Here is a 10,596-nt window from a genome sequence, read left to right on the forward strand (position 1 = left end):
TGTCAAGTGATTGGCTGTGACCTCTGCCCTCCCCGGCCTCGCGCCCGGGGCTCTTGCTTAACCCTTGGATGCCCGCCCGACCCATTAAGAGGAAGGAGTCTCCCGGCGCCCGCTTCCTGAGCCCCCCGCAGCCGCAGCCCTGAACCCCCCGGAGGCCCGCGCGGGCAGGGGGTCCGCTCCCTCCCACCCCCCGAGCCGCTCCAGCAGGGGGCGCCGTTGCCCCACTTGGGTGCCCCTGGCCTCCCCCCGCGGCCCCAGACTCGGGGCGCGCTCGTTGCGCCCAGTTCGGGCCCCGGTGGAGCCGAGCCCGGCCGTCAGCCTCGTCCCCAGCGCCCGCTCCGAGCGGGGCTCGTCCGCCGCTGGTGTCGCGGGGCGTCCGGCGGGTGTCCGGCGCCAAGAAGTCGAGCGCGGGGAGTGAGGTTGGGGAGGGGCGGGGAGCACGCCGGCCGCGACCCTGGGGCCGTGAGACCTGAGCGTCTGCGCCCCGGCCCTGGCGTCGCCTCCCCAGCCACCCCTCGCGCGGGAGCCCGCCGCCTCGGCCCCCCGCGCGCGCCGGGCCCGCCCACGGGGGACCAGTTCCTGAGGCCGGGGAGCGGGGGCTCAGGGCCCCCCAGGTGGGGTGGGGGCGGGGCGGGAGGCGGGGCCAGTCTCCCTCTCCGCGTCTCTCTCGGGCAGGGGCGGGCCCGCTCCGGGTATAAAGGCTGCCCGCGCAGGAGCCCGAGCCAGCTCTGGGGTTGTCCTGCGACGTTCCCGTCCTGAGTCTCACGACCAGGCGGAGGCCACCGCGACATCTCTTCTGCCTAAAGACTCAGCGTGCAGTGCTCCAACCAAAGCGTCTGAGAGGACCGCCACCCGCGCCTCCATCATGCCCGACTTCTCCGGCAACTGGAAGATCATCCGATCCGAAAACTTCGAGGATTTGCTGAAAGTGCTGGGTGAGGAGGTCTTGGAGCTCCCGGGGAGCGGAGGGCGGCGCGGGAGTCCTCGGAGGTGGGCGCGAGGAGGAAAGGAGGGCGGGGATCGAGGCGCAGGAGGCTGGGTGTCTGCATCCCCAAGAAAAGGGGCCGAAGAGGGGCGAACGCCCCTGGGGGGGGGCGGGGGGCAGCTCAGGGCCGGGACGTTTAGGTCCTTTATCCAGTGGGGGACCCCCACCGCACCCCCGTGCCAGCTCCTGCAGTGGCCCGCCTGTGAATTAAGTAGAAACCAGAAGCACGAGGTCGGTATCCCTGGGGGTGGGGCCGGGGAGCTCTGGGCAGTTCAGAAGCTGCAAACCCGCCCCCAGGCTGGGGGCCTGGGTCCTTACTCGGCAGAGCCCCTCAGAGCGGTGCCAGCCTCTGCGCCCCCACCCACCCAGTAGCCCAGGCCCGGAGGCAGGTTCCTTATCCCTGTGCCCCGGCTCCACCCACCAGGTGCTCGGCCACCCTGGCTCCCACCCTGGCTCCCACGGTTCCCCCTTCCCTCCCCCTTGGGCACTCTTCCATGTGTGACTGTGCCCCCACTCTCCATCTGTGACACAAATATTTCCCCACAGCGGCCGCTCCAGAATCCTCAGGCACTCTGGATAATTACCACTTTCTGAGATTTCAACAAATGGCTTCGTGCGAAACCCCAACCTCCCATTTCCAAAAATCCCAGTTCTCATCTCCCTCCCTTCCCACAGACCTGCTGCAGCCCCGCCGGGTGTGTTGGCTAAAGGTGGGGGAACCCTAAACCCACTCTAACTGCCTTTCCCAACTCTGGGCGCCCTCTGGTGTGTGGGGGAGGGGCTCCGGGAAGGGAGGAAACTGAGTTAAGGGCCTCAGCAATTGGGAAGCCCCCCCGACCACCACCGCAGGAGCCGGCAGCCCGAGGGTAAGCATGGCCTCGATCTCTGGACTGAACAGGGTAGGGACTGAACAAGATAGTAGGGTACACCTTGTGCAGAGCTGGGTGTGCGGGTGAGTCTGGGCCCTGGAAGGGCCTAGGATGCCGTGTTTCCATCATCCCTTGCCATTAGTTCTTGCGCATAAACCACAAGACTTCTTCGACCCCTGTCTGTCTTTCCACTCCGCCCTTGCAGCTAAATGCCAAAACATTTTCCCTTCAGAAAGCCTAGATATCATTCCCTCCCCTCCTCTGGATTCTGGCCACTCTCCCCAGGGGGTGAAGCAGGAGGTGGCCGGGCACACCCACAGGCCCAGCTGGAGAGGAAGAGCCAAAGCCCAACCCTGTTGTCTGTCTGTCTTTGGCCTGTTTGTCCTCCCCGCGGGGTTTCTCAGAGCCACGTGCCTTCCTCGGGCCCTGCTGGGGGCAGATTGAAAACAGACCCACTAGACAAACAGCCCTGGCTGGAATGGCATCTCCTCGGAGCCCAGTGCAGGGTCTGCGGGACCTCGGCCCTTCCTTCCTCCTCCGCCCTCACAGAGCACCCGTGCCCCCAGGAGGAATGCTCAGGTCTTTGGGAAATAGCCCTTGTGCCCGCTGCGGCAGGCAGGGCACGTGTGCATGTGCTGCTCTTGTAGCAGGAGAGACCAGAGTTAGACAGTGGCAGGTGGACTGCAGGGGAGGCGGTGTAGGGGTGTCTGCTCTGCCAAGGCTCCGGGGTCTGAAAACCTCTCCCGGGACCCAGGAGGTCAACAGCCCAGAAGGGGGGCTCTTGGGGGCGTTCTCCTGCCCTCCCACTCCCTTCGTTCTGGAACAGAGTGGGTCTGCTTCAGTGCCGAGGGAAAAGAGGTTTTGTTGGTCTCGGAGCTCACGTCTGGAGGAGGGCCAGGGAGTCCCGCTTGCCCCCTTCATCCCCACCCATGGCTTCCCTGAAGGTCTCTGCTCCCGTTCAGGGGGGAAGGAGGTCACTGGGCAGGTGAAGTGGGGTGATGGTGCTTGGGCCTGGCCCCGGCCAGAACGACCTGCCTGTGAGCCTGTCTTCCTGCTCTCTGGAATCCCCCGCCCTTCCTCATGACTGGGGACCAAAGAGATGAGGCCCAGTTTGGGGAGGACTATGGAGGACAGCCGCAGGGGCTCCCAATCCACAGAGGCTGAACAAGAAGACCTAACCACCTGGGGGCAAGGTGATCCTAGAGTAGGGAACATATTGGGCGAGGGGGGCAGGGTCCCTGTCTGTCCCTTGCGGGGAGAAGGGCACGGGAGCCCCCCAGGAGGTCTAGGAAGGAAAGTGGGCCCTACTTCCAGGACGAGAGTGGTGAGGCCCGGCCAGGGCGGGTCTGGCCTGCCCTTGGCCCTGGGTGAAGACACAGTGACTCTGATGGGGTCCACGCCCGCAGAGGGTCCCAAGCAGGGTGGACAGAGGGCCCCAACTGAAGTGAATCAGGCCAAGGCAAGGAGGCCTGCCGGATGCGGGCGACGGGGAGAGGCTACGGCCGAGAGTGCGGGGTCCGGGCCTGCGGCTCGGAGGTGCGGCCAGCTCGGCCCGAGCTGCAGCCGCGTGTGGGGAGGCGGGGAAGCAGGGGCCTGGAGCGCCGCTGAAGGCCAGCCTCCCCCCTCTCCCTGCAGGGGTGAATGTGATGCTGAGGAAGATCGCCGTGGCTGCGGCGTCCAAGCCAGCCGTGGAGATCAAACAGGAGGGAGATACTTTCTACATCAAAACTTCCACCACGGTGCGCACCACGGAGATCAACTTCAAGATCGGAGAAGAGTTTGAGGAGCAGACTGTGGACGGGAGGCCCTGTAAGGTGGGTCCCCGGGGCTCACGGCATCCACGGCCTGGCTGCTTTCCAGTCTTGTCCTGGATTCTCGGCTCCGCTCCCCGTGGTGAAGGCCCTTCTCCTGCGCTGCCGTGGGCCCCACTCACGTGGCCTCTCTCTTGCAGAGCCTGGTGAAGTGGGAGAGCGAGAACAAAATGGTCTGTGAGCAGAGGCTTCTGAAGGGAGAGGGCCCCAAGACCTCCTGGACCAGGGAGCTGACCAATGACGGGGAGCTGGTCCTGGTGAGGCCTGTCCCCTGCCGGCCCAGAGCCACGCTCGGGGGTTTTCTGGAACAGTCCAGGGCTCAGGGGGTTCAAGACCAACTGCACTGGTCTCCCCAGGTAGCTGCTGGGCCGGACGAAGCTGTCCCTGTCCCACACAGTGCCTCTCTGTGACCAGGACACAGTCTTCCGCGTGGGGCAAAGGACACGCACTGGGAGGTCCAGCAGTCCTCTGGGCGACGACCCTCCTGGCCTGGGGAGGAGGGTGGAGGACAGAACCCTGAGGCTCTGTTGCCATGCTCTCTCCTATGACACCGGGGCATGTGGGGACCAGCTCCCGCCTGTGGGTCCTGAATCTAGAAGGAGGTTTGGTCTCCGAAGCCACAGGACCACAGGCCTCGAGACCTATGAGTTAACAATGACTTGTGACTTGTGTCCTTCCAGACCATGACGGCGGATGATGTCGTGTGCACCAGGGTATACGTCCGAGAGTGAGCGGCCATGGGTCCAAAGTTGCCGGAGCGCCCCTGCCCATGCACCCACGCTCCCAGGCTCCCTGCCCCTCCCCCTTCCTTCTAGGCTAGCTCACCCCTCACCCCCTCGCTCCCCCTCACCCCCCTCACTCCCCCTCACTTCTGGGGATGCTGCCATGCCTCCAGCCAGGCTCTGCCTTGGGGGGGCCGCTCCATCTCCCCTCCCCCAACAAAGAGGGATGGAGAGCAAGAGCCCAGATCCCCCCTTCCAGAATCACTCCCCTCCCCAGCCAACAGCCCCGAAGCAGCCCAGAGCACGGCCTCTGTTTCCGTGAGGGGACCCGAGGGCCCCAGTGGGAAAGACGGCCCTCTGGCTTCCACTCTTTGTCCCTGTAGCCTACACAGTGTAGAATATTTATTGGTTAATTTTATTAAAACGTTTTAAAAACTACAGGTCGTCTCTGGCTCCTTGGGAAGAGGACAGAGAGGACGCCTGAGTGTCACTTTGCCTGAGTGTCCTCTGAAGGACAGTGTCCTCTGATGCCTGTGAAGTGCTGTGTGGGAAGCCAGGGTGTCCGCAGCAGGGGGGCATTGGGCTCCAGGGAGGGAGGGGCCTTCCCTTACCCCAGTCCCCCCCGACACCGCAGCCCCCTGCACGGTGACGCTGGCTTCCAAGGCTGGTCCTGGACCTCTGAGCAGGCGCCCGGACCCTGCGGAGCCGACTCCCACCTTCTCCCACACTTTTCCTCCAATTGTTCCTTCTCTCCTCCAACTCCAGTCCGTGGGCTACCCCGGGCCTGGCCTTGGCCTCCCACACGGTTCCAGATGAGCTCCCCAACACCCACGGACTGGGTCTCCTAATGAGACTCTGGTCCTGCCTGCCCTCTGAATCTGCGAGGCGACTCTCGGCCTTGAGACCGACACGCCCCTGTGCCAGCTCTCCGCCACCCCACGCCTCCACGCTCAGGTCAAGGCTCTACTGCATCTTCCCAAGCTCCAAGGCCATCTCCCCAGTGCCTGCCCCCCTTCCGCAAGCAGAGGCCCCCGACCGGGACTTCTCCCGGCCCCCCTGGTCTCCTACCATAACGCCTTCTAATGGGCCTGCCTGGCCCACTCCCCGTCTTCACGGCTTGGCTTTGTGGGGCCAAGTGAGCACAAGCATCAGGAGAGGTCCCGTCCTGGTTCTATCGCTGGCTCGCTCTGATGCCGGACAAGCTACTGAGGTCCAAGCCTCCCTTCTGTAGTCTAATGGCTCGTGTGCTGGGGAGTGATGGTGGGGGCTGGCAGGACCCAGTCAGGGTGGGTGTTGGCTTCCCCCGCCCCCTGTCTCGCTCATGTCCACTTCCCTTGTGCGCTGGCCACCTTTGGCCCTGCCAAACAGAACTCTCCCCTACATCAGTGACTTCAGTGCTCCGAGCCCCCCTATCCCCCAGCAGCACACAGAGCACCCCCTTTAGCCAAGGCATCGAAGCAGCGGCATCAGGCTCAGGAGGTTCACAGCACTTAGCAATAGCGAAGGTCCTACCTCTGGGAGCCTCCTTCCAAAATGCTGCCAGGGGCAGGAGGGGGGTCCTCAGACCAGAAACTGTATTATGTCAGAGCCCTGTTCCAAAACAATAAAGCAGAGGTGCCTGTGGAGCTCCGTGGGTGAAGCCTCTGCCTTCCGCTCAGGTCATGATCTCAGGGTTCTGCGATGGAGCCCCGCATCGTGCTCTCTGCTCAGTGGGGAGCCTGCTTCCTCACCCCCCGCACCCCATCTCTGCCTGCCTCTCGGCCAGCTTGTGATTTCTCTGTCAAATAAAACAAAATCTTAAAAAAATAATAATAAAATAAGAAAAGAAAATTGTAAGAAAAAAAGTAGAACAGAACAAGCTCACCTTAGCGGTGGCCTCTCTGTGCAAATGACCGTGTAGACCGGTGTCCGCAGCCATTCCGGACACGGCCCCTCGCCCTCCCTGCGTGGGCCGCTCCCCTGCAGTGCCCCCCTCGCCCAGGGTGCCCGGTGCTTCTCGCCTAGCCGGAAGTGGCCTCTCTGGCCAGCAGAGCTGACAGCCCACGTCCTGCTTCACAGCCTGCGTGTGGCAGTGAGCCTCCCCCAACCTGCGAGAGCGGGGAGCCCTGGGGCCGGGGCGACTGGCTCCTGCCCCAGGAGAGGCCACGTGCTGCTGCTGAGGGCGAAGGGTCAGGACCAAGGGGGGCGGTGCTGGCCAGAGTCCCCGGGCGAGCCGGTCCCTTCTCTGAGTGTGGGGCGAGGGAGATGGTGGGCCCTCTCCTGTGTGCGGCCGGCCGACTCGGGCCTCCGGACAGTCTCCCGGGAGCTGGCACCGTGCTGGATGCGGGGGAGGCAGAAATGCATCCCAGGGACAAAATCCTTGCCCTGCTGGGGCCTGTGGGAGGCCCCAGTTTGTTCGGGGGAAGAGATGGTGACACCATCAATGCCCCATCCATTCCTGAGGGCGCCCTGTGCCGTGGCTTGAGGGGAAGGGGGCAGGGGGAGGGAGAAAGCACGGAGGCCGGTGTCGACTGGGGCGGGTGGCCGTGTTGGGAGAGCAGGTGTTTTGGAGAACAAAGAACTCAGGGGGTCCTGACAGTGGGGTGAAGCAGAGGGGAAGGTACTCTAGGTGAAGCCCCCCGAGGACAGTTTGGGGCTGGCCAGGGTCAGGGGAACAAGCGTAAGACAGTGGAGCCCTCAGGGGCTGGGGTTCGCTGACCGTAAAGGGCCTGAGGGCCACAGTCCCTATTTTCTTATTGGCTTCCAGGAGCAGTGACAAGCCACGGAAGGATGTAAAGGGGAAGCGGTGCTGGGGGGTCCCTCTGGCTGCCAGGTGACGGTGATGGAGAGAAGCAGGGGAGGGAGGGGAGGGGAGAGAGAGCAAGCAGGTGGCCAGGGAGGGGCTGGGCGGCGGGTGGAGAGAAAGTCGGGAATGGTGGAGACCCGGGAAGCATGGGGCAGGAGTGAGGCGGGAGAGAGGGGGGTGTCCTGGCTGGGTCTCTGCTTCCGGTTCTGGGGGAGCTGTTTTCAGAAACGGGGAAGTAAATCTGGCTTTCTGGAGGCCAGTTTTGCTTGACCTCAGAAGCGTCCTGACTCCGCAGCCTGAGGCCCGGCTCCGTCTCCTGTCTCCTCGGCATCGCCTCCTCCCCTCGTGCCTGCCCCTGACCTCGGGGCTCCGACGCCCCTCCGGGCTGCGGACTCCACAGCCCACCCTGCCCGCCTTAGCTTGACTCCTGCGCCCTCCCTGGAGGACCTTCACGCAAGCTCTCCCGGACCCTTCTCCTGGACCCTTCTCGGCCTCTGTGACTTGTTTTTCTGACCAGTTTGTCTCTAGAGTCGAGTTGCTGACGAGTGTCTGTTTCGCAAGAAGTCTCGGAGCGGGGGACAGGGTCTCCCCCATCCGACTAGGGGCTCCCGGAGGGCGGGGGCTGGGTTTCCCCATCAGACGGGGACTCCCTGAAGGCCACGGCTGCGTGTCTCCCCTGAGACTGGGGCTCCCTGAGGGCCAGGCCCTTCCCTGGCTTGGCTTCTCCTGGACTTCCCCGCCCTCCAGCCCGAGATGACGGGGAAGTTACCTCCTGGACCCAGGAGATGGGATCGGGGAGGGGCCGCCTCACCCATCTGGCCCAGCCAGGCCCAACCCGTGAGAAAGTCCCTCCAGCTTTTCCCCTCCCGTCCTGAAGGCTCTCTTCCTTACCTGGGCCTTCATTACTCAGCCGGGCTTTTAGGAGAAAAGGCACAGGCGCCCCAGTTCCCTGCCTGCGTCCCCCAGAGTCTGTGGGTAGAGCCTTCTCTCCACAGGCTTCTCGGATTTCTACCATGGAGGGGGCAGCCGAGGGCCGCAACGCCGAGCCTCCTCTGTCTGGGAACCACCGAGGGCAGGGAGGGCAGGAGAGTGAGAGCCAGAGAAGGCAGGAGGGCAGGGGCAAGGGGGGGAGCTCGTGGGAAGCTCCCCTGGGGTAGGGTGACTGCAATGCCCAGCAGGGGCCCGACCCGCCCTGGCACCACCATCTGACATCATAGGGAAACTGAGGTCCGCACAGACACTCTGCAAGAGGCAGGAGCGTAGGGCTGACACGGACCTAGCGACGTCCAAACTAGAAGATTCGGGGCCCAGCCAGACAGAAGAGGACAAAGCCCGAGGGAGCCAGGGCCCTGGGTGGCACAGAGGCCCCCAGATCCCAAAGGCAGCCTCCCCGCCCGAGTGGCAAGAAGAGCCAAGCCTCCGGAACCCCCAGGGTGCTGAGGAGAGGGAGAGGCGGGGAGGAGCCTGGCAGAGGGGACGCAGGGGTCAGGCAGGAGGGGGAATCCAGCAGGGGAGGGTACTGAAGGCCCCAGGGGTGGGAGTCAGAGGAGGGGGCGCGCTGGTCAGGCCCTCTGACCCGCGGTCCCGACAAAGGGCTGCCACAGGCACAAGATGGATGGAACTGGGGCGTCCAGGCCCTTTGTGGCGGGGGATGAAAGGGAGCGGGCTCTGAGGAGCGCCCCTGGGCCCCCCCCAGGCCTGTTGGCTCCCCTGCCCCTCCCCCCGTGACCTCAGGAGCCTTGGAGTGTTGTGGGGGGGTAGGAGAGGCCAGGAGGAGCGGGTCCAACCAGGCGTTTCCCCTGGCTGGGCCAGCCGCACCTGAGAAAGATGGGGGGCAGGCCGGACAGTGGGGCCCTGGGGGGGCTCCGGTGTGTGCGGGAGTGCATCGGTGCAACACACAGGGTCTGCGCCCACGCCGGGGAGGCCCCCCCAGAGCTGGCTGAGACTGTGGTGCCAGCGGGTGCCAGGGGTCCCCCCCGGGCCCCCCCTGCTCCTGCAGGCCTGCTGCCCTCCTGACCTCTTGGCTTCTTCCTGTCCCCGTCCGCCTTGGCGCTGCCAGTCGAGAAACCAGTTCTGTGCCTGGGCTGGATAAGGATCTCTGGGCTGGGTGCTTCCCAGGCCACGGCGGGAACCTGGCAGGCGGACGGCACCCTCCCCCCAGGGTCTCCCCGCTCCTGGCGGCTGCCCGCCTCGCCCCGCCTCACCCCCCACCACCGTCTCGACCTTCCCAGCCTCCTCCCCCTCCCAGCAGCCTTGGGTGGGGCAGAGGGCCTGGCTTGCCTTCTCCCTCGGGTGTCCTGGAGGCTGGGTCCCTGTCCTGCCGCCCCTCCCCGCTGCCCCTTTTTTCCTCCAGCCCCCCGCAGGGCCCTGACAATGGCTCCCCACCGCAGGGTCAGCCGGAGGCCCAGTCACAGGCCTGTAAGGGGGCAGGGTGAGACAGGCTTGACCCCACTTAACCCCAGGCCACGCAGGGTCTCTTCCTGAACCATCACTCAAGTCCCAGGACATTCCGGTCCCTCCTCACCCCCCCCCCCAGGGGCTTCCAGAGCCATCTCCTCCATTCTCCCGCCACCTCCCCAAATGTCTGCCTTTTCTCTGCCCCTGCCCAGCGCCCCAGAAACCTCAGACCACTCCCAGCACCTCTGCCTCCACCTCACCCTCCAGGGGCTTGGCCAGCCTCTCCCGGCTGCCCCCAGGAAGCTGGCGGCTTGCAGGGGGCGTGGGAGATAGGGGGCAGGGAGGAAGGCCATTCGGAGACCCGGGCGCCTCGGGAGGAGATGGGACTCGGGCCCGAGCCCCCACCCCCACCCCTGGAGCGGAGCAGGTGTGCGGAGCCAGGCTGGGACTCAAGCCGGTGACTCAGGCCCCAGCAGACAGCTGCTCTGTCCTCAGCAACCAGCCCTCCCTTCCGCAGCCCGAGGTGCAATCTTAGAAGCTGGGAATTCTAGAAGCCGAGCGCAGAGTCCCAGAAGGAAGGGCCCTCAGGGATCCTGCCTCTCCTTTGTCAGAGGAAACTGAGGACCAGAAAGGGGTGTGTCCTGCTTGGGGGGTTGCTCAGGCAGCAGGGAAATCCCTGGTCCCGCAAAACAGGCCGCTTGGGTCCAGTACCAACGAGCTGGGTCCCCGGTTGCGTGAGCTGGGCCCCTCCGCACCCTCCTGCTCTCCAGCGAGGGGAGTGGGTTTCTCAGGGTTGAGAGGCCGCTCCAGTCTCCGCAGTCTGTTTTCCGTCTCTCCCCCCGCCGTGGGGCAAGCAGATGCCCCTCCTTGGGCCCCTCTTCTCTCTTTCTGGGCCCCAGATTATGAGGGCCCGACAGGTGCCGGGGCCCTTCAGTCTCAGGTGGGGGATTATAAGCTAAGGTTTCAGCAGGAGCCTAAAGGCAAGGGTATCCCGGGCTCGGCCTAGAGCAGCCTGGGGAGGGAGAGC

The 10,596-nt window shown here is 65.0% G+C and overlaps 1 protein-coding gene across 1 annotated transcript; it reads left to right on the forward strand.

Moving 5' to 3' along the window:
• Positions 1 to 702: 702 nt before the first annotated feature.
• Positions 703 to 4,825, forward strand: CRABP2 (cellular retinoic acid binding protein 2). The gene is made up of 4 exons (XM_004778482.3): positions 703 to 935; positions 3,490 to 3,668; positions 3,806 to 3,922; positions 4,346 to 4,825. The coding sequence occupies exons 1-4, from the start codon at positions 866 to 868 to the stop codon at positions 4,394 to 4,396; spliced, it is 417 nt and encodes a 138-aa protein (XP_004778539.1). The 5' UTR covers positions 703 to 865; the 3' UTR covers positions 4,397 to 4,825.
• Positions 4,826 to 10,596: the final 5,771 nt, after the last annotated feature.

Source organism: Mustela putorius, unplaced genomic scaffold (assembly GCF_011764305.1).
Source record: "Mustela putorius furo isolate JIRA1106 unplaced genomic scaffold, ASM1176430v1.1 tig00000997_pilon_pilon_pilon, whole genome shotgun sequence".
NCBI lineage: Eukaryota > Metazoa > Chordata > Mammalia > Carnivora > Mustelidae > Mustela > Mustela putorius.

Excerpts from the sequence above, each read along its gene's own strand:
- CRABP2 (XM_004778482.3), top strand. The coding sequence starts at position 866 with ATGCCCGACTTCTCCGGCAACTGGAAGATCATCCGATCCGAAAACTTC. Across the intron at positions 936-3,489 it reads GGATTTGCTGAAAGTGCTGG|GGGTGAATGTGATGCTGAGG; the intron begins GTGAGGAGGTCT and ends CTCTCCCTGCAG. Across the intron at positions 3,923-4,345 it reads ATGACGGGGAGCTGGTCCTG|ACCATGACGGCGGATGATGT; the intron begins GTGAGGCCTGTC and ends GTGTCCTTCCAG.